The sequence below is a fragment of the Simochromis diagramma genome, unplaced genomic scaffold (genome assembly GCF_900408965.1).
Source record: "Simochromis diagramma unplaced genomic scaffold, fSimDia1.1 OVJJ01000618.1, whole genome shotgun sequence".
NCBI classification, from domain to species: Eukaryota; Metazoa; Chordata; class Actinopteri; order Cichliformes; family Cichlidae; genus Simochromis; species Simochromis diagramma.
Window position 1 is genome coordinate 5,831,943 of NW_024387423.1, and position 24,071 is coordinate 5,856,013.

Here is a 24,071-nt window from a genome sequence, read left to right on the forward strand (position 1 = left end):
CATGAATTAGATTGGTTTATACCCTGCTGGTTTATACTAATATGGAGTCAACACAAGATAAGAGTTGACACTCACTAGAGCAGTGTTTATAATGGAGAGAAACCCAGGTGGTAACGGCTTTAGTTGTTGAAACTTGAAACTTTTTTTTTTAAATGAGAGAGGCTATACAATCTACTATCCTCTGGCTGGAATCCCTCCTGCGCTGGCATGCTGCTTGCTTTGTTGGTCAGCTGACTGATCATCTGGATCATGTCTGTAAAAGCTTGTAAGTATGATATGATAAAACAAAGCTAGACTGACTTGTTTCAAACACAGCAAAGAAAAGTACAGGCTTTGAAATGTTCATCTATTGTTATGTTTGTTTTTTTGCCGATTAATCCAAAACATATGCTTAATGCCCATTAAAAAAATGCATTATTTCCATTGGCAGCGTTTGGATTCTATTAAACTCTGCTGAGCTATGCTTAGAGCTACTTCTCAGCAGTGTCACAACCACCTATTTTTGGTCTGCTGGGTAACTAATGAATGCATGTGAGTCACAAGGCCTTGCCTATCCTCTTGCAAAGGGTTATGTTTACATAGAAAGGGGTGTGACCACCAGCAAGACCATATATAAAATCTATAAAGGTGTAGCATATCACTTTGCCAGCACTTCTCAACATAAAAGACAAGTAATAGAGCTGAACCGACTTCAAAGTGAAGATACGAACTTTGAGCGAGCAGCTGGAGTCCACGGTGGTGATTAAATTAATTTTTTTTTAGGTTTTTAGTTAAAGAGTGGCAACTTAGAGGATACCGGTGAATGTTTACCAGGGGTGCAAGTACAAAAGAGTACTCAAGGTGGTCAAGTTATCAGCCAATGATTTAGGCTCAAAGTTTGCCAACAGTGGCTAATATTAGCCACCAAAAACGTCTGCTTGCACCTGAACAGGTTAGCCTGTAGCTGCTCGGCATATCAAATAACCTGTTCATATTACTCATTGATCAAAACATGAGCAGACAGCGAGCTGTGACCTTCTTGGCAGTGGGGAAAGAAAAAGGGTTTAGTGACCTGTAAGCTTTTAATATGTAAGCTGCTTGTCAATACGGTTTTATACGGCTGGATTATGGGAATATTAGGGCCATTAATGCTGGGAATGTCTGCTTTATTGGTTTCCTGTTACTCATTTAAATTTTGGGAGGAAGCGTTTTTAAGTCGCGCTGTGCTAACTGAAGACAGAAACGCCTGATTTTCAAAGCAGAAAGCCACATAATCAAATAATTTTTTCCATTTTCTCCCCCCTCTCGACATGGCTGCTGATGCACGTATTCTGTGACAGAGTAATAAGTTGTCAGCGCTGTCGACGTAATTTGCCGAACCCAAGACTGATGATATTCCTTTCTTCCAGCGTTAAATGAAAATGTGTTTTTTGAATGACGTCCAGAAATCAAACGCCGTAGCTGAATACTAAAGCTCAAGACGAAAGCGCTCAGCCACTCGCAGTTTTTCCCTGAGGATGCTGCGTTCCACGTTAAAATGTATACTTTAAGGGCGAATATTTTATTCATCATGGCATCTTGGTACAAAAGCCTTTCAGCTTAGAGAAGGAAAAAAGAGCAAGATGCCAGCCAGAGTGTAGGCCCAGGATGTTAAAGAAATCATGCAAATAAAATAATTAACTTGCCCACTGTAATTAGTGGCTTTAGGCGGATTAAGACTAATCAGTTAACAATTCCAATTCATGGCTTTCATGTTGAAAAGATGTTGGAGCTTAAAAAGTGATATATCTCTTTGTTTTTTGCTGGTAAGGAGTTTCCTCCCAGAAACTAATTGGATAAATGCTATCTTCTCAGTTTTAAAATATGTTTATTCCTACCAATGAATAACTGATAAATGCATCTAGTGACCCCTACTGTGTGAGTGTAAAGAGTGCAGGGACTTGTGTTTGTCCCTCCCCATCTCGTTCTCTCTTTTTCTCTCGCAGTAATACTGTCATTTTATGTGTTATTTGCGTGTAATTCTGCGTATCTGCTCCGTGTTAAGTTCATAGGTGCGGTTTGTGTTTGTGTTTACTGTGGAGAAGTTGCGCTGCTAAAAACAGAAAGCATGTATAACATGATTGTGTGTTGCATCCTATCTATATGTAGTCAGGGTGGAGTCTGGATGCAGATGTGGTTCTGAGTTGAGCATGAATTTGAGGCCCCCAAAGTCATAAAAGACCAAAAATGAAATGGCTTGAAGAGAGCAAATTATGAGGAGGCACAAACAAATCCTGAAGTCTTCTTCTGTCTTTTCTCTTATCGTCCCCTAGTCCTCGCACCCTTACTTTCTCACCCCCCCTTTCCTCTCAGAGGATGGTTACAAACTGAGACAGTCAGGAGCCTGAACAAACCCTGGAAACATCTAGATGAGATTAGATTTGGGACTGCTCAACTGTCTGAATTGATGTGAAATTTTTCCCTCTGTAGAAACACTGTTGTAAATCAATTGGCAAGTTGCAAATATACTCCCACCAGTAAGTGCTGCTTATTCGCTGCATGCGGGTATTTTTTTTTAACTGCAAAATGTAGCTTTGTGCTCATGCAAAAGAGTGTTTTTTGGTGTTTTTTTTATATCATTTATCTGAAGTAGAGAGTAAACATGTCACTTTTCTCCTCCTGGTGACTATTGACCACTCTGTTGTGCATCACTTGGGCATCCATGCGTGTACAATAAGTCAGATGTTCCATAAGATAGTGCGGTGGCGCCTGTTTTTCTAAGCCAGTTGTTTTTCAGGGCTGTGATAACACTGGATAACCATGGGACCCGGTCGGGGCCTCCTGCTGTAGCCCCGTAGTTCCGTGTTTGCTGTGTGTGTACTCAACAGGACACTGGTCTTTGTTGAGGACAAGTCTAGTGAAAATCTACTTACTGGGGGATAGGGTTGGAGGCGATGGGGAGAGGGAGGGTATGATTGGAAATGACTGGAAGAGACTGTTTTGGATTGGGGGGAAAAAAAGGCAAGGAAGGGCGACGGTGCGATAGGAGAGGGGTAACAGAGAGGGGATGTGCTTAGGAAGTTGGCTGCAGAGGAGCAAAGGATGACAGGAGAAGAGAAAGTGATGCATCTGTGCAACAGGAGCTCATAAACAGTCCACGCAAACTCCCCCTGGACTACATTGACACACACACACACAGATATACGTTAGTAACAGTAATGTGCACACACGTGTCTTTCTGTGTCTTCCTCTGGGAGCAGACTCTGACTGCCGAGCTTGTAAACAGGAACTATCCTGCTTTTAGCAAACTGGAGCCCTGCAGGTGCTTACACACGTCATCAAAAAAAAAAAAGCTGGATTCGCCTATGATAGTTTTTATCTGTTTTGCTGGATTTGTTGAGACACAAATTGCAGGACCGGATTCTCTGTTTATCATTCGCCGCTCTGTTAGAGGTTTTCATTACAGATACTGTTTACAGAAAGAAATTACCAGTTGGCGAGCTCTCAGCAGCACTTCATTTCACATTTTGTCTGTTGTTTTTTTTACTTTCCAAAAGCAGCTACCAAGGGAAAGACTGGACAGTAAGCCACTACTGGATTCTTTTAAGCATTCCTTTATTTATTTTTTTAGCTTGTTTACTAAAAAATGTTTTGCCGAGAGTCACGTTCACAGCTTTATGTCAGCGAAGTGTGCCAGACGTCTCCGGTGCAGAGTCGAGCGTCATCACGGTGCTCGCGCTAATGACTAGCTTTTAAAGCTCATCACGTGTTAATTGTTAGTTTTGTCCCTGAGGTTTGTAGGAGTAATTAATCCTATTATCAGAGCTCAGCTGTCGCTCTGTTAGTGCTGCTGTCAGCCCAGGTCGTGAGTCGGCTGATCTGATAGTTCTTCTTTCTGTGCCGTTCCATACGAGAATGCACTTATTGCCTACTGTGTGTGTGCATTACGCGTGTCCAGTATTTTGTATTGAGATAAATCGTCATCAGTTTACAAATTCTGAGCACATTTTAATGAACACACTTTTACTTTCCACAACCCCCCCCCACACACACTTTTCAGCGTGTTTTTGAAAACCTGGGATGTAAACACACCCGTCTCTTTAAATCAAGGGTCAGTGTCTGTTGTTTAAATGTGATATTGGATGTAAATAAAATAGATGTGACAGTCAGCACAAAAAAGATTTTTCATAGTTCGTGTTTGAAATCGATTTATTTTACATTTTCAAATGAAAATAATTGAATACAATTCAGTTGGCTACATACTGACATTAGAGGACAAAGTACTGATCCCATCATGCTAGTATCAATCAAATACCAACATGGATCTGCATGGATCACGTGGTTTTATCAGATATATATGTAGGTGGCGACCATGTGACGGCCCACTTTTGCGCTCCTACACTTTAGCAACCCACATTTGTACACTTGCACTATTAAAGTATTTTCAAGCATCAGATTTGGAAGAGCTTAGAAAAACAAGTGCCTTCCCCATCTCTCTCTTTCTCTCTCTCTCTCTTCCGCTCCTCAGCTCTCTCTCCCACCGTCTGACATCATCGTTTCAAGTCCCATCTGCTTCAGGCCACAACTGTCTTGATGAATGAGGGACAGCTGACACGGTGTTGTCTCGAGCACTTTCTTTCTATCTTTCTCTTTCTCCTCCTCTTTCTCTTTTCTGCCCCCCTTTCTTCTGAGGCAGTTAGTGACACATCAGACCACAGCGGCGCTAGCTCTCTCCACTCGTCCCTCTCGCTCTCTCCCTCCTGCCTCCTGCTTGTCGAGTGTTATTTGGTCTGCTGTGTTTTATTGGCCTGTTTTTTGTTGTGCAGCGGGACAATCGGGTGGTTTGGTTAGAGGAAACTGATGAATGGCGCATCCAGAGCTGTACAAAGCGTCCTCCTCCCCGCTTCATTGATGTGTTGATGCGGCTCAGCTGGCTGCCCAGTGAGTTCGTACTGTGTACTGTTGTGGGTTTGCAAGCAGACAGATGCACATGGGCGCTCAGCACTGAAAAGGACATTCAATCTTCTTTATAGTCCCTCTCCCAGTGACTGCTTCTCTTGTGGTCTTTCTGTTCTCCTTTGCCCTCCCTCTCCCTCTCTCTGCTACAGTAGCTGTGTAGCATGTAACATGGAGTCTGTTTGGAGGTCACAGAGACGCAGTTTAAAGGCTACAGGAAGCTACCACGAATAGTTCTTTTGGTGAACACATTTCTATGAATGAAATTCTACTCTAAGTGACAACTTATTAACATAGATCACAATTAGCTTTGGATGGCCAGTCTTGGTATAGTATCCTGATATGGCAGATATGACTGATATATCAAGTATGCATCTTTTACAGCCCGACAGATAAACATCCGCTGAGATTTTTTTTGTCTTTCAAACACATGTATTTCCTAACGTTTGTAAAGTGTACGTATTTATGAGCCCTTTGTAAGATTAAGACAGTTTAAAAATATTCTTGTTTTAATATCACAACAATTCACGGATTTCTCATTTATCATCTGCTTGTGGTGTTCGTGGTCTCTTTTTGAGATGTGTTGCCAACAAAGACGTAGCAGAACGCCCTTGAAGGATGGTTGAAGGATGTTTCTCCCGTCTCTTCTTTACCTTTTACATTGTCATTTATCTGAGATTATAAATGTCAATACTGATAAATTGGGAAATAACTAATACTGGTTGATATATTGGTTGGGCTTGAGTCGCTTTTAATTATTATTTTTTAATTATTTATTATTTTTAAACATAACCAAAGCTGACCCAAAGTGCTTTCCCATTGTAGTGATCCACGTGGGCCAAGAATACACACAATATGTAGTCCAAACACAGAATAGGGTGCACACAGGACTAGGAATGAAATTTCAAATATGAAAGCTGCATTAAAGTTAATACAACTATAGAATAAATAGATGAAATAAAAGATACAAATATATATCACTTCCTCTTAACAACCATTAATTATTCCAGTAGGACCAAATAAGGATAGTTTGATTAAAGCACAAAGCAGTTCTGGACGGATTTACCTCCCTGTTTGACACACTGCTTGTCACAGTCGTTGCTTATCAAACGAGTGAGGGAACAAGAATGAACCAAGTTGTGAAGAAAAGGAAACTGACAGGATAAAAACAAAAGGGCAAAGAGAGCTAATTAACTAAAGTGATACAGTGTAAAAATTACATTCAAAATGTTAATACAGACATAAAATGCGTGTGCAGCAATTAAATTCATAACTGCTGCTTTTCTGTATTCCCTCTGCTTGAAACGCATGAAATGTGATCCATAAGAAATACAAAAACTGCAGTTGGAAACAATCTGAATGAGAGACCTTATCTAATAACCGTCTTCAAATAATTTACTTTTTGATTTCAGTTATCTGTTAAAGTGTAACAACACAATTAATATTGACCTAATATACTGACATATACACATTTCATTGTAATTAGCATATTTATAGAAAGGCGACGCAGTCCATATCTAGAAGGTAATGTTATTGGCTGTTAGGTTGTTGTATATCTACAGCTTGAAAGGCCTGACCTATTACACACACTCATCTGTCAGCATGTCACTGACTCCCTCACCGAGAGGTGACAATCCCTCTCAGTTATTTATTCCAACAGGATCAGTCACATATATGTGACCTGGCCTTCTTGCTTTCACATGCAGCAGGGACAGACCTCTCTTTCAGCTCACAGAGACAAGACGCTGTCAGCTTTCACGCTCTGAGATAATACTTGAAGATCTAAACCAAAACAAAGCACAGTTAACCCTCAGGTTCTGTGCGCTTAGATAACTATTTAATTCAAAACCCCAGAGAACACATTCAGCACCTCAGAGGGTATAAATTCCTCACAAGTTAGAGGAAACCGAAAGGATCGCTGCCTTTCGAAGCTCCTATGAGACTCCGGGTTGTTATCTGTGACTCTGGATATGGCTAGTCTGACCGTGTTATTCCGGTTGCACTACATGGGCTTTCTCAGGGACAGGAAAGGTCGGCTGACAGCGGAACCGCATCAGGCAGCTAACAGAGTCGGTAGGTGCACCCAGAAAGTGCTGCTGAAAGAATACTAAAGATGTGAATGTTAGTATTCACATTTCTTGTCTTTTTTATGGCTTTTGTGTCAAAAATGTCTGCACATGCTAAATTTCAGTGTCATGCTTTATGTCTAGATAAAGTCTTTGCTGCGGCTTGAATGCTGATGCACGCTAAGCACACTTTTGGTTGCTGGTTCATGTGTTTTTGAGCCTCTTATTTTTCAGTCTTATCTAAACTTTCTTAACAATTTGAAAAAAAATATAAAATGCAACAGTTTGGATGGATATTAGTACAGTTCATCCCGATAGGATAGGAAAACAGCAAGCTAATTACTTTATGCATCAATGTTGTTTCAGTTATTTTGAGGTTTATTAACATGACGCAAGGGCTAAAATATAAAAGCTTTTCACACAAATGAACAAACTGATTATTAGTGTGTGTGCATGCTTCATCAATCAATTTTAAAGACTAACTGTATCAGGTGAAGAAGATCCAAGTCCCAGCAGACACACTGTATGTAAATACACTTGAAGAGATGACAAGAAGGACATTATTTACATTAAGGGCCCTGAGGTGGCCACTGCTAAAGCTCATAGCAACAGATTCTGAGTATTAGTCAGAGAGCAGATTACAACCAATCATTATTAAAGCCTATTTCACTCACAAATCCACCAGCTACAACTGTTTGGCTGGCTTAACCCTAGCCAGGCACACAGGGTGGGGAGAAACTATTAAATGCAAAGCAGCACTTGTTACTAAATCTTGTTTTGGGGAGGGGTTAGTGACATGTGGGGAGACATAGTGAAGAAAAGCCAGTTGGTGAAGGCAAAAAGGAGCTGGCAGTGTCTTTGGCTTTCTGCAGCTCAGTGGGTGGCGGGGCGTTGACCAATATATGGCACGGCTGTTGTTTAGTTGCCTCCTCACCATGCCACAGTGGTATAATCAGAAAGCTAGAATGGGTAGGGGCGATAGCCACTGTAAATTTTGATAGGATGTTGTGTAGGACTATATAGATTGGAATGGTTTGCTGCTGGATTTAGTTTACCCATGGCAGTGCTGGATAACCACAGCTGGCAGTACGCCCAGGCTGGAAAAACCCTGATCAGGCTATCAGGTAGAGTATTGTTTATTATAAATGTATTTTGCTATGCTTATCCAAAATCCTGTGATGAGACAGGGTGTGTGGTTAAAAAATAATAATGTCCACGAAGAGATATTTACCAAAATTCATTCCGATCTCTAGAGATGTATTTATTTTCCCTCCTTATTTAATGTTCGTGATCAGGAGCCTCATTAGGCCTCACAATGCTTTGTCAGTTGTGATGTTTGTGTCCCATGATTAGTGCAGAATGGCTTTAATGCAATACAGCTGTATCAAAGCAGTTCCCAAGAGAAATAAATAATAGGAATGCATAGCAAACCAGTTCAAAAAATGCACACTAAATGATACTATTGTGAAGATTTTAATTTAGATTTTTTTTTTTAAACTTTTTTTTAACTGAGGTTATGTTTTTAAGCCTGTGGTTTTATTGAGCTGTGTTGCTCTTTAGGTCACAGGAGCCAAGATGTAGGGGTTTGTGTTTTGATGTTTATGGCAGTCGGAGGGACAAGAGAGTCTATGTGTACATTGTCGTATGCTTGAAAAGGTTATCATTTTCCTGTTAAGTAGGTAGCAAGAATGATTGAGACTAAGAACTGTAAGTTATATTACCATATAAATAGGAAGAAAATGAAAATACTATCTTATATCTGTTTATTGGGTGTTAAGGGTGCATTATGAAAATCAAGACCATACCTAAATAGTCAGTCTGCACAGCCACAGTGGGTCAGTGCCATGTGTTGAAACAGATTGACCAGTACAGCTGGTCTTGATGGAAAGATTCACATATTGTGCATAGCTTTGGGATGGTTTTAGTTCCTTAATATATTCCTCTAATGCCACTAGAAGAAATGACAGCTACCCATCTTTTTGTAGTAAAAACCATCTTTTTTTTTCTTCCTCCATACTAGTTTAATCACAAGACTGAGTACCTGTAGGGGTAATGAATGCAGGTGTCTGAGTAGATGACTTCTGAGGCGATTAGGAGAAGTGGTGCGATTTGTCACGATGGGTACACAGCAGAGTGAGATCCAAACAGAGCCAGCTGAGGGAGGATATATGAAGCCGCTGGCATAGTTTAATTTAAAATACATACACTAAGGCAACGCTCGGATTAATCTTTGCACCTGAGACTGAGTGAGCTTTTGTTTTGTATGGTAAAGCGCACTGACCTAGTCTTTTGGCCCGATGATCAACAGTACTGTAAAAGCATGAGTATGTGTGCACTGTGATGTTCTGATGAATGTTATTGAGGAAAATTAAAGCAGTGACAGGCCCATCAAACTTTGTTGCAGATTTTCAAAACTTTAAAACCCCCTTCATGCTGCAGCACTTTAGATGTCTCATTTTTATATTCTGTTATGGCTCTCCTGCCCTATAAAAGCTGGATAGATGCAAAATGCTGAGCGCTTCCAATCGAAAGGCCGTCCTCTGTTGCTGACATCGCCTGGATCAAAAACCTGATGCTGTCGTCCTGCATCATTTATTTCAGCAGCAACTTTGCCCACACCCCAAGATTTAAGACTAAACTAAGTAATGCCAAACAGAAACAAACCGAAACAGTGGGTTACTAGTAGTGAGGCTGAGGGGAATGCCAAGTATGTCAGAAGCAAATACAGTCAAACTGCAGAGGGAGGTGAGAATGGAGACAGGCAGAGTGAAAGGACGTCACACAAGAGATGAAAAGTGCAAAGAACAAAGCGAGGAGGAGACATAAACACTGAGGTTGTTATTCAGACTCAGTGAGCTGTGAACAGAACAGAGAAACAGCTGTAGCATCTTAATAAGAACACATAAAGGACTTATAATCTCTCAAGGTGTATTCTAACCGGATCGCGAATGAAACAGCTGCACATACAAACAGACAGCCGCGCACGTTGTCTCATGACCGCAGGCTCACTCCCAAGTTCTGCAGACCTCGTATATATATCGCTGCAAAGTGCTACACTTGCAAGATAATTCCAGGAGTGTGCATGCAAGTGTTTTGCGTAGCGATGCACTATTATGAGGGCACAGATGTGACCACAGTAGTTCATTATCCAGCATTGAAACTTTGATTGTACCCTTCGTCGGCCTCCCTCACAAACAGCTCAGTGAAACAGCCTTCACATGCACAATCACTGGCTTGCATAAGACTGCTGACCATTGTTTATCTTTGCACTGCCCCTCAACTGCTCACACACTCTGCTAAATAAGAGTTATAATTAGGGGTCGAGTTGTATTTGTTGTATTGTTTGACTTGGACATGATTTTACAGAGCTGTTAGTCCCGCGGTTTGTTCTGGACGATGACTCGTTCATTCAGCGGGACTTTTAATCTTTAACATATATTTAGTTTCAGTCTGTCATCTCTTAGGTTTTCCTGTGATAATCCCCATAATAACTTATTTACGAAAGTGACATTGTGTTGAAAGGTTGCATTTAAGTTTTCATTCAGCTTGTTTTAAACATTGTGCTGTTTGTAGTAATGTGCCGAGCAGCATTTAAAAGATTTATGAGGAAAAAAAAAGAAGAATCCATGATAGCAGTGTTTTATCTGAAGGAGCGACATTGCAGATTTGAGATTTAAGCACAGTGTGAGAGCCACAGCGTGGTATTAGTTTTTTGTATTCTACCTTTCCAGTTTGTTATGATTTATTCATGGCCTCTTTCTGTTGGGTTTAGGGGTTATATCCCGGTCGAGGGGTTGCGGTTGGAGCAAAGTGTTATTTTTGCTGTAAGCCAAACTGTAACAACAATATGAGAAACCCGATGAAAGTTGAGCTCGCCACAGTCCCCAGGCCCCCTGCCAGCTCCCGATGAAGGTCGCAGAATTAGAGTGGAGTGGGGCAGGGGCTGCTAGAAGTGGCTTTGTATGTGAGGAAGACGTGTGAATGAAAGCGGCAAAAATAAATAAATGCAGGTGATTTACAGCTGAAGAGCCTAGAAAGAGAATCAGAGGGAGAGGAGCAGAACAAGAGAGAGCGCGATGAGAGAGTTTGCTGTTTTTTATCTTATCACCCTGTTGCACAGGAGCAACACTCACTCCCTAGTCCTGGTTGTCACACCAGGGACATGATGACTGCCCTGCTTGTCATAGAGACCAGGCCAAACATTCATACATGAAGGGAAAGGTAGCTTGATCTCCACTACACACTAGGGGGATGAGCAGAAATAGAGCGTGACACGACAACTTCATATGGCAGACACATGACAAATCTAGGTGATGTGTGAATGGATGTGCTAACTGAGCTTAAAGATGCTTTTCTAAGCCTCTTGTAAAAGGTTGCAAAAATAGCTGCAATAGTTCAGTATTGAATTGTATAAGCTGCGTGTTGAAGATTTTGTTGTTGTTGTTATTGTGGAGTTATTGTGCTTTTTTAATTTTCTGCCTTACTTTTGCACTAGTGGTGCAATGGTGGATGCTCATGTTAAACACTATACATTATCTCTACTCTTAGATCTGTATGATGTCATAGATATATCTTTATTTCCGACTTACAGCTCTGTCTGTGAGCCCAGCAGAACTACCCACTGGCATTTCAGACTGAGAGGCAGCCAGTTAGAAGAAAGCTTGTTTAAAGTGACAGGACCTGGAGCAGCGTTTGTCAGACAGCGGATGAACTGATGGTTTGTGCTAGCGTCCAGTATAGGCTAAGCAAGAGCTATTTTGAACCGTGAATCCTGCAAAGCAACTCTGATTCAAAAATAGAAATTTGGAGCTTATTGAGCTTAAAACAAATGGCATACCTAGTGTCACAATTACACAATTAGCTCAAAGTAAGCCAGAATACTGGCTGGAACAGTTTTGGCTAAATACATCAAAAATACTGCAAAAACCTCCAAAACATGATTGTATGCATTCAGAGAGAGAAGGTTCCAGAAGGATGCTGATGTATAGCTTGTCTGCCAGGTCTCACTTACACTGTTTCACTGTGCTGGACTTCTTGGACATGTTTATGCTGTCAGTGCATGTTACAACATTTTTAATGACATTATCTAACAAATACTATGGCTTGCTGTGTGGTACATCCCTTCCAAGATGAATGTGTTTCGGTATTGGTGACCAATGGTCTGTTGAAGTTTGCTAGTGTTGTATTGATATTAATCTCCACTGACTAGCAAATACGTGTTTGTGCAACATTTATGGATACAGCTTGCTAACCAGGGTTGCTAGTGTTAACTAATAGTGTAACAGCTCGCCCTCTCTCCCAAACTTTCTTAAAGAGCTAATATAATGGCATACAAAATCCTAAGGTTAAGGTTTCCAAGACTAGTGGGTGGCATCACAGTGACTATTTCCATCCTTTATGTACAGTTTATGGAGCGTCTGTGGCCTGTGCCCTGCTTTTTGCCGAAGTTCTCTTTACTTTTATCCAAAAAGCTTATAAATTGGCACATCCGTCCCTCTGAGGGAGCACTATTCTGAGAGGCTCACAAAGGATGTCAGTCACACTGCTGCACCGTGAAGCACCAGCCAGAACAGCACCAGCACACATCCGTACACATACAGAACCTTTAAAGCTACAAGTGTGCCTTTCTGTATATGTAACAATGACAGGGTTAGATATATGTCAGGCAGTTTCCAAAGCTTCTGGACTGTCCAACAAGCTGTTCTGACAGGGTATATTGGCCCCATAAATGAATCCGCTCCCACACTTCCTCAGTGTCTGCGCTGTTCCCTAAAAGCTGCATATATACTGAGCCAAACCATGCTGAGCAGTGCAACAAATGACTCCCAGTTCTCTCTTTTAGCACTAACACATAGTGAGGGTCACATACTGGGCTCTGACCCAGAACTGAAGTATGGAAGAAGCATATGAACTGCACTGCAGTTCATGTTGCTCTTGCATTATAAATCTTCATACGTGGTCACCACTTAATTTTAAAGAGTCTTTCATTCTTACAGCTGTAATTTGTTAGATTTGTCCGGTAAAATATTGTTGTATGATAAAATGCTGGGTGCACATTTTTAGTATGAAATTCATTTCATAGCAAGTGCTGCTCTAAATCTCTGAATCTCACCACAGTTATCCTCGCTGGCAGCTGGAATGCACGTTATCAAATTTTTGCTGGGATGGTCACGATATCAGCCAGTGGAATTGTACTGTAGCATTTCTGCAGCATTATGCTGCATGCCTGATCTGTTCCACTGTACTACATTTAGCCTGGCTTGTAATTGGTCTGAGTTTGAGGTTACGAGGTTATGAGCCAGAGGATTGGCATCATGTGGCATGGCAGGCTGCACAGATGCACAGTGTTCAGTCTAGCCTGTGGTCTGACGGATTGGAATCAAAGGGATTGGCCCTGTGCATCGAGGCTGTGATTTCCAACTTTCTGTGGAAAGACGACGCACATATGCTCATTTTGGATTATGAGATGTTGTTACAGCGCTTGTAGGTGAAGCAATTGCTTGCAATTATCTCTGCATGTGTTGCAATTTTGGTTGGGGGTTCGTAGAATTTCTACATTACTGTCTAAACTTACTGCATTCATTCCCCCATTACATCTCAATAAAGCCTTCTAAAAACTAGCCTGTAACCCAGATTGGAAACGATGTAGGATGTTCTCAGTCTGTGCTGTGAAGAATTAGTACAACACTGAAGACAATCTGTTCTCCAGTAGTGTATTCAGATTAGTATGTGAGTCTTTCCAGCCCGGAGTTAGGAGGGCAAAGGGAAAAGGATTGGCATGCTTCTGCTACACGACTACGCGAATTGATGGATTTAGGGCAGAATCCTTTTGGAGTTAGAAAGACAAAAAAAAAAAGGGCTGAACAGAGTGAATCTATGTCATCACCTCTTGCTCCGACTCTGCTTTCTAAATTCATGCAGAGCAACAGGAGTGAAAACGCAATGTTCTTTGTGGAATTTTGGAATCACAGAAACATTACAGTTTCGAAACCATGCATGAAGCTCTTTACTCCCACATACAGGCTCAGTTAAGATCTCACGTGAAGTTAAATGCAAGCTGCAATTTTCTGTCTTAAGCTCAACTAAACTGTAAGGGTTGACTGACCCTCGGGCAACATGAAAACACAAGTTTTGCCAAGTTGCTGCCACTACTAAACATACAGCACTTTGCATTATTATACAAATGAGCAAACTGTACGAGATCATCTTTGCTTTTTGCTTGTTATTGATTGCAAGAAAGAGAGAAAAATCATTCACCTCTGACCTTTTCTTCTATTCCATTCAATTATTTTTGCTTTTATTCCACTAGCTGGGCCCACGTCCTCATTGTAGGTTTGACAGCGTTTTAGTAGGTAAAGGTGAATGCTTGGACATGAATTGAGCTGCGGTTTGGGGAAGGCCTCGAAGGGGACTGGCGACAGCTCCTGGGCCTGACAGATCCCCACGTACTAAATAGGAGTGAAGAAGTTAAAGAATTGAGAACAAGGAGGGAGGGAGGGTGGGGCATGTAAACAAGAATGACCAGTTTGCAGAACTGGGGGGAACCTATATAGATGACAACCGGAAGGAGGCGTGGTCCTGCTTTTGAAATTCCAATACATAATCTCCAATTATATAGCGCAAAAGCATTGTAAGGTAAAGACCCTCCAATATTACAGGGAAACCCCAACAATCAGAGAACAGCCAATCAGTAAGCACTTGGCGAAAGTGGAAAGGAAGAACTCCCTTTTAATGGAAAGAAACCTCCAGCAGAACCAGGCTCAGGGCAGGGTAGCCATTTGCAATGACTTGTTGGGATCGTGAATATTACATGGTTTTGAACCACACTGAAATTAAAAAAATAAAATAAAGTAAAACAATATCAGAGTATAGTGCACGACCTAAATATGTAGTGGAAATGCAAATTGCTACAAAGAGCACGCCTCGCAACCCAGAGAATTGTCTTATTTCACGCATTATGTGTTATTTGCACCTTTGATGGATGTCTGCACAATGTCTCCATAAACAAACGTGCAAAGAGACAGAGAGTGTTTAAGTGCATATGTCGCTGCCCACATTTCTGCCTGTGATGAATGACAAACTGTTATGCATTGCATATGTCTAGATGATCTGTCATGTCTGTCATCCTCTGTTTCGCATTCATCACCTGGCATATCCTGATACTTTCTAGATTTGAGGAATGATATGTTGCTAAGGCCCTTTGTCTTTATTTCCTGTTTAAATTGTTGTAATATGTTATAATAATAAAAAGCTTACTATAAAGGCCATATTTTGTGGACAAGCATTATTCATATTACAGGGTGCTGAATGCACGCCACCAGTAAAATGGATTGTACTCATTATGAGACCGCTATGAACAAAGAATCTGTGATTGAAAAGCTTTATTTCATGCTCAGTAGACTTGTAAATGAAGGGTCGCATGTAGTGAAAGGAGGAGATTGTTGTGTGTGTGCTTCTTTTGTTTTAATACAGTGCTATGCAAAAGCCTCGAGCCACCCCCCATTTCTTTATATTTCGCTAGGAAAATTGGAAATGTGTACAAATGGGTGCAGGGAGTTATTGAAAAATGTATAAACATAAATTGAAATACAGTACTTAAGGGAAAAACGGCATTTGCACAATTGTAACAAGCTTGAAAGTCAATATTTGGTGTGACCACCTTTATTCTTCAACACAGCTTTAAGTAATTTCTTTCTTCATTAGTCTTCAGGAATAGTTCTCCAGGCTTCTTGGTTTCCATTCAAAGATGAGCCCACGTTGGGCTCTTGGGAGGCTATGTTGTGTTTTTGACCAACAAGATATGCCTTTTAATATTTTAGCAATTGTTGTGTTACAAAATGAAGTCATTTCACCAATGAGATTTTTTCCTCACAGTATTGCATGGTGGATCGAAGTTTGATGGTACTTTTCTGAGTTCATAATTCCATTCCATCAATTCCACCATGACATGATGATGTAGACATTCACTGTTGTACCTCACTGCTGATCTCCTGTGCACATACCAATGACCATTTGAACCAAAAAATTCATCATTACTGTCACTGACTTTCAATCAAATGTAATTTGACAGCCTCCCTTCCAATGATGAACTTCGGTCAACAGTAGATAGATCAACTGATGGGCCAGCTGCTTTTTTCAGTTCATGTCAGGTCAAGGATTTATTCCTGTTTCTTAAGGACGTGACTTGCAGATGCTGTTCATTTGCTGAAATGGTTTTTCTTAGGCCTGGCACACCTTTTGTCCAACACTTGTCCAGTTTCCTCAGATTGTTTTAAAGCCATACTGCACACATGCTGAGATATAAGTTTTGGCTAACAGTGGTTTAAGACTCAACTTGTTGGTTGAAAAAATGCTTGGACTGTGTTGTCTTTGACATTTTTCATAGATTCTTTTGAAGAAATGGAAACAAATGATGTGTTTTTGCAATACAATTTAAAACTGTTTCGTTCCTAAGTTTTCTGTTATGTGTAGACACAACACTGGTTAATCCCTTGATTTAGTTACCTTTTTTATGCTTGAATGATTCACAGTTCAGTGTTAAGTGGTTTGGTCAGGTATAAGGACTGGATTGAAAATGAGTGAAAATGTCCAAAGAAAAACTTGAAACACCCCCAGAAAGCCTGAAGAACTACACAACAGTGTGTGTGTGGCAAGAGGCGGTGATGGGATGTCATGAATCACAGTGTGTAGGGTAGTACTTACTGTTTACTAAAATTAGGAGAGGCTCTGATGTCATAAGTAATAGGCCATCATACTGTGAAACTTTCTCTTTACTGCCAGCTGCTCTCGATTTTTTTTTAGCAATGCAGCATTTATGTTAAATTCACCACCGAATTTTGAAAAATCAGTATTTAGGCATTAAAATATACAACTGCAGATCTGTTTAGCTTAGCACAGTCCTCAACATAAAGCTTAAGTGCATATATGCCCAGCTTTCTGCTGACCTGGTCTGATCTGTGGTGTTTGAGAAAGGTGCGTAGCTTGAGTTTTAGCGGGGAAAGCAGGAGTGTAACAGAGGTCAGTGCTGGCTGCGTGCCAGAGTCAGTATCTTACATAAACTACCACTGAGAGGAATGTGTCTGGGGCACACTTCACAGGAAAGGCACACATGTGCTAACACAAAAACCTGCTAGAGGTGTATTGTTTCTTTTTGCCTTTGCTCTGTATAGTGCTGATTTTCAGTGAACGCAGTCCCAGCAACAAAGCACTATTCTAAAGACACACAATGAAGTCTCTCTGTTAACTCTTTCCATGATTATTACTATGTTTTGTTTTTTTTAATCTGCAAGTCAAGAGAAGACACACAGGTGTAGGAGGACATGTAGCATGGAGGCTTAAAATATGTGGGTTTCCCTATCCTCTTACCAATGGAAAGACAATAAAAAGCCATTGTTGCTACGTCAGTCCCATTTTCTGTCAGCTGGTTGTGACATTATCCTTGAATCAGTCCAGTCGCTTCCTACAAAGAGGTGACTTGATACCGCTCAGGCCTGACTTCAAACCGTGGCTGAAATCAATAGTACAGGAGCTGTTTAAACCTGCAGGAGCTATTTAGTTGTTTTCTCTTTGCTTTTCTGCAGTCCTGTGTGTGTGCTGTCACAGCTGGTCGTTCTGTCCTCATATTCTTCTCTATGCTTTCACAAATCCGACTTGGCTTCTCTATTCCTGTGATGTCATACTGCACATTTAAAAGATAGCCTGTTTCTTGTTTCTTCATATCTTCAGCTTATAACTCACTAACAACTTAGGAGACGCAATCACAGGTTTAATGGCACTCGTGTTGAAATATATCTACATTACAGCATGTCACTCAGTGTCTGAATTGTGCCATCAAGCCATCACTTTTTTTAGAGTAATATTAAGTCACTACCTCCTGCTGGAGATATTGGCTTGTACTTGTCACGACTGACTTTTATTGAAGGGAATTTGGCACGATTCAGCACTCAGTAGACTGATTAGTTGGTTTCTGTTGGTAGTCAGTATGATAAAGTGCTTATATTAGAAATGCCAAAGCAGCACCGTATTTGTGCAAAGTTGTTACTATATATTTCTTTTTTTGACCCCCTAGGCTCTGTTTATCAGAACTTAGCCCCCCAAACAGCGTTTTATTGAAGCGTTTTATGCAAAGCAGGACTGTTATTTTTCAGCGCCATCCTGGATGTGATAGTCTGTGCCCTCAGTTCTAATAGCATTATCACGCCTTGAGTCAGTTGTAGTTCAGGTGATAGCAGTGATTTATGTGGTGGCGGGACTTAAGATAATGAACCGCATCGGTTACATTTCTTATGTGTTTGTGTGAGAGAGATGACTAAGAGCTACGTGAGGAATATCTGATGACATCACTAGCAAACTGAAAGTGCAGGCAGAGCCCCCTCCCTACCCGCCAGCTCCTTACTCATATATTCACCAGCCTGAAATGTCAATATCATCATGGCTGATGTATATTTTCTTTTACTAACTATGGCATGATAGCGTTCAGCTATGCATTATTGCCCTTTTCAGTCCTCATAATGAAATTTCCTGAAGAATAAATATGCTTATCAGTTATCACCAAATACCAAAATACTGCCTTCAGTAAACGTGCTGTTTTCATGTGAAGGAGAAAGAGAGACTGAGGGTGTGTGTGTGTGTGTATGTGTATGTGTGTGTGTGTGTGTGTGTGTACATAAATGCTCCATCTTCCTGGTATTAACCATGTGCCATCTGTTGAGGAGGCGAGGCAAAGGGGATGACATTTCAGCAACATAGTGTAACACACTGACTATTGTGGGAATTCCTGAGTAAACCTAAGTAGGCTGAACATTCAGTGCTAAAGCAATGGACTATTTCAAAAATAATGCAAACGTAATAGCTTGCAAGATACAAGAAGCAGATAGTTAAAACAGAGATTTTGTTGGAAACTAGTTAGATCTGCAGCCAGTCTTAACTTCCTCAGAATTGCTAATAGTAACAACATCAACCTTAACTCTAACCAGTTCCATAGAGCCACTTCTGCTGTGTCTGTGGTCATTGATATGAACAAAGTTACAAAAAGCATTATAATGTACATTTATGTTGTTTTTTGCGCGCTGTGCTATAAAGTGGGTTACCTTATTTAAGTGTTTCGTCTTTTTTGGTGTGCTGCAGGGTCATGTATCCTCTACATGGGTGTAAAGGCTGAATGAACTTGGTCTAATTGCTGTCTCTGCGTTAAATATTTTGATTTTAAATATTCTATTCTGCTTATTTTTTCTGTGTTTCAGGGTTTCATCGTAATGAGGATATGAAGGCCATTGATGTGCTTCCAATCCTCAAGGAGAAGGTTGCCTTTCTCTCAGGTCAGTGTCATTTTTATGTGCTGTAATTGTAAATATCTGTTTCAACTTTAAGCTCACTGAAACTTCCATCCATCCTTTTTCAGTGAAGAAGTCAGTCTAGTTACTTCTGACATTCAGCAAAATTGTGCTCTTATTTACCCGTTTGAAGGAGCCATTGTATCACTATATTGCTGTAGAGTATGTTTGGTGTCATTCCCTGTATTTTAGTGTTTGTAAGGCAGGCTGGAGTAAAGCCACTTTAGCATTTAGACAAACCTGAGAATATGCTTTGCTCTAATTCTACTTTCTTAGACTGTCAGCCATTTAGAAAATCCCTTTGTTTCTATCAAATAATGTATTCTGTGAAACCTGTCAAACATTTTTTGCTCATCCGGCCTAAAGACCAGTGAGCTTAGTCCATGGTGAGTTTTCTGCCCAACCGAGAATTGATACTTCCCCCTGAGTATTGGTCGTTGTTTAGTGAATCTTGCTGATTCTTGCAGCCAGATGACCTAAATTATTGCATTTATTGTCTAGTTTAATATCTTAATCTGTTTCCTCGATATCTCTCATTTTCTTCCAAATCATGTTATTTTTCTGATTTATATTTCTGTGGTTGACCTTTCTCATTAATCTGTATTAATTAACATAAACCATTATCCACAATATTAAATATAATTTCCTCATCAGAGTTCTATAGGAGTACACTTTTCTAATCACATGGATACTTTTTGATGTCTCATTTTTTGTCACCTTCTTCTTCTCTCTCTCTTGTGTAGGCTAGGTCACTTATCCAAATAGCTACTGTGATGACATCAAACTCATAGTTTATCTAGATTAACTAATCTTGAAAGCTTCAAAAAATGTCGCATATGATCACTGACACCTCATCATTTTCACTTGGCTTAAGCTAACTATACAGATCCTGCCTATGTTGCTAGCCTACTAGCTAGTCATGAGTTTGGTTAGACACTTTCCCTATTCACATTTCTAATCTATTTATTTAGTGAAACATGCACAACTGAAACTCTAGGAACCAAAACCTGAGCAGTATTTTCTGTAGTAAATGGTAAATGGTAAATGGCCTGTATTTATATAGCGCTTTACTAGTCCCTAAGGACCCCAAAGCGCTTTACATATCCAGTCATCCACCCATTCACACACACATTCACACACTGGTGATGGCAAGCTACATTGTAGCCACAGCCACCCTGGGGCGCACTGACAGAGGCTTAGTACTTTAAGCCAACTATGTAGTGTGCTTATCTGCAGCAGGAGTCTCTATCTTTTTGACTGTATTATAAACCATTAGGGGCTAATTGTCTAATTTTGTGGCAGGTGTATTTGCTAGCTTAATAGGTTGATAACATGGGCACATTTTTGGCTTTAAAGGTGAGAGGTCAGTGACATCATCCTTGAAAAGTGTAAAATTTTCACATGGAAATGGAGACTGATCTTGGGTATAGTTGTTGGTTCCCCTGTTGCATTTGGTATGTGTAGCTAATTTATTAGCATTCACTTATTTCTCTGAACTGTGAATCTGACACAGCATGGTTTTGATCTGACTTTTACCTCATTTGTGTTAACTGTATTGGCATAGTTGTGAGTAATTTAAGATGGTTTTTTTCTGTCAGATTAGTAGTTGGTGTGGTTTGTTATAGCTCTGTGACTGGAACTCCATTACCACTCTTGTAACTGTGATTTGACCTGTCTTTCTATCTGAACCAGCTATCTCTACTCACTAGTTATCTCTGACAATTGTAAAAAGAAAATATCTTCATAATTTAAATAGGTTTCCTTTGTGTCATTGTATTTCTATGCGAAGGTGGCAGAGACAGACGTGGAGGTCCGATTCTCACCTTTCCAGCGCGGAGCAACCATGACAGAATACGACCCGAAGACCTGCGCAGGCTCATAGCATACTTGGCCACAATCCCAAGGTAAGGATAGTGGAACACACACCCAACTATGGACGTGCGTAGACGCTCAAATCTAACCTCTGCTATAGCTTGCTATTGATGTTTCCCACGTGACATCGAGAGTTGTTTGCAATAACTGGACATGATACAACTGACAACTGCTAGATGAAAATGTGTGTTCCCCAACTGGTTTGCAGTGGTTTCTGGAGGCTGTTACTGGGTAAAATTAGTTTTAAAGAAGATGCTGCTCCAGAAACCTTTTGGTGATTGCTTTGGTTTTTAGCAGGTTGCCTGTAGTTGCCTGTAGGTGAGCAGTAGTACTTTTCACAGTTTTGCTACAGCTTAGAGAGTAGCCAGCCAATCTTTGTAGACAAGTCCATCAGCTCCATTCAGTCTACCACCATGGCAATATGCTAACAACCAATGTAGTCATTTTGGGGGAATGCACTTTTCTCCCAGCCAAAAGGTAGCTGCCAGGGGGTCGCTGACTGGCTTAAGTAAAGATTTTCTCATCGACTTCCATCAACCTGCACTTAACAACTCGCTCAGGAAATACTCATCTTTCCTTCATGACCATTGATTGCCAGATGGTTGTGCGCTCTAGGCCTGTATGACTGGGACCTTATTCACTTGATCCTACATTGTCACCATGATTGTCCCACATCCAAAATGTCAAACAAGTTAACATCAGATTGTTAGCGGTCATGTATCCACAAAGCCTGAAGACAGACAAAGTATACTCATTGTTTGGTTTGTGTTTGACTTTCCCACCTTTCTTAATTTAAAGAAAAAAAAAACTGGGCTGTTTTTATTTTGGATTCTCTGTAAAGTGTCTTAGGGTGTATTGCCAATTGTTGACCCCCCACCTCACCTCTCATTCCTGCATTTGATGTGTTGTCATGCTAGACTAGAGTCTGCTGCACACTCAAAACGTGTTGCCACAGGAAGCATTTCCAAAGTTGCTCCCTGTAGTTGTGTGCAGGCTGATCTTCAAATCTAGAAGCACTTTTAATACGTAGCTCCGGGCGTTTACCTGTTTGGAGTCAGTTGTCATTAGCTTAGAGGGAAGCTTGCACTTTTCTTCTCTGCTGCGTCTGATCTCCCCTGTGCTATGCTTACTAGTGCTTTGCAGGTTGACTGCTTTAAAGTCTTTTTCACGGTGGAGTTTGGAGATTTGTCTTGAGGCAAGAAGTGGTCCAGATCAGTTACTGAAAAAAAAAGATGGAGTGCAGATTCACTGATCTTTTAGTTCATCTGTGGGATGTCAGAGGCTGAATGAGGCATTTTCAGTTCCTGCATAAATTTCAGTAGCAGCAGCAGAATCAAGTTTAACTGTTGGGTTCACAGCTTTACTTTGTTTACTCCCTATAGATTATGTGCGTAGTTATCATCCCACAGAATATATTCTCAGATCAAATGCCTTAAAACCCAAAAAGAGGGTGAATGAAGTCTAAATTATGCACGCGAGGAGTTTATGTTTTATGTCAAAGTGCCTGTTATTTTAAGTTTGGAGAGCAGTCTGTGTTGGATAAAAAGTTTATGTTAAAATCATTATCTGAAGGCAGATCATTTTGCCAATCTGATCTCTTTATTAAAATTGTTGCAATAATTTTCTCTAAAGTATTTTTTAGGGCTGAGAGGTAAAAAAAACAAGTATCTACCTCTAACTAAAGCCGGAGAAGCCGATACAGCTGGTGTGCAAAGACTTACAGGCTTCCAAACGGCTCAGCTCTTTAGAAAGAGGTAAGACTGGAGAGGATAAAAGATTAGTCAGAGGTGGCCAGTCATCCAGTCGGAAGGCCGAGGAGTGTCATAAGTCAGGAGGAGGCCAGCTTCTTTTCCTCAGCTTAATTTCTCTTCCTCCTGTCTAAATATTTCTGCTGCCTTACCCCCTTTTTTTTCTTTACCCTCCTTCCAGTCTCAGTATCTCTCTTTCTCACTCGCTCTCCTCTCTACCGGCTCTGCTCTGTTTTTTTTTTTTTTCTCTATCCATTTGGCTGCCGATCTGTTTTCATAGAGTGTGGTCAGAGTGAGATAGAGCAGGAGGCCCTGCGTCTATTTCTGTGTCCTAGCTACACATTCAGATTAAAGCCTTTAATACTGAGAAACAACCTTTTATGGAAGTGTACGGCAGCAGGACTCCTGGTAAGCGGCGGTGGAAACTTCAACGCTTGAATGTTTTAACTGTTTTCTTTCCTCTCCAGATGCTGTGGAGATTGGATACTTCAGTTACAGCAGTTCCTTTAGAAAAGGGCTGTGTAATGTTATGTTACGACTCGAGGCAGTGATGTCAAATCTTGTCCTTTCGTTGCCAGCAAGTTTTTTTTTCTCTAACCTGGCTTTAATGGTTCTATGTTAGCATTATAAATGTTAAACGTACTGCATCTTTTTCTTTGTGAATTAGCCCTTTATCCTGGGATATGACCTCTTTTATTTATTTCCTTTTTTTCTGCAGTGAGGAGGTGGCCAGACATGGCTTCACAGTCATTGTGGACATGCGTGGTTCTAAGTGGGACAGCATCAAACCTCTGCTAAAGATCCTTCAGGAATCGTTCCCTTCTTGTATTCACGTTGCTCTTATCATCAAGCCAGACAACTTCTGGCAGAAGCAGAGGACCAACTTTGGCAGCTCCAAGTTTGAATTTGAGGTAGGCGATGCTCGACGCGCTTTAAATAGTTCAACATAAAAAGGTAATCATTTTAACCCCTCCACCTTGGTTTTTTTGTAATTTTTGGTTTTTGCTTTGATTTTCTTCTCTTTTCAATAATGATTAATGCATTTTGTTTTGTTGTCTCGTCATGTCAGTGTACCGTATGCTCAGATGAGCAAATTGTTGTAAACTGTTAGTTAGTTTTGCATACCCGCTGGCCTTTTT

The 24,071-nt window shown here is 40.6% G+C and overlaps 1 protein-coding gene across 1 annotated transcript in view; it reads left to right on the forward strand.

The window, feature by feature from the left end:
* The window catches only part of triob (trio Rho guanine nucleotide exchange factor b), a 107,258-nt gene that overhangs the window by 22,812 nt on the left and 60,375 nt on the right, over positions 1-24,071 (forward strand). Inside the window, 3 exon segments of the mRNA XM_040013260.1 lie at positions 19,223-19,297; positions 21,102-21,216; positions 23,651-23,843. Of these exon segments, the coding sequence (XP_039869194.1) occupies positions 19,223-19,297; positions 21,102-21,216; positions 23,651-23,843 (383 nt within the window).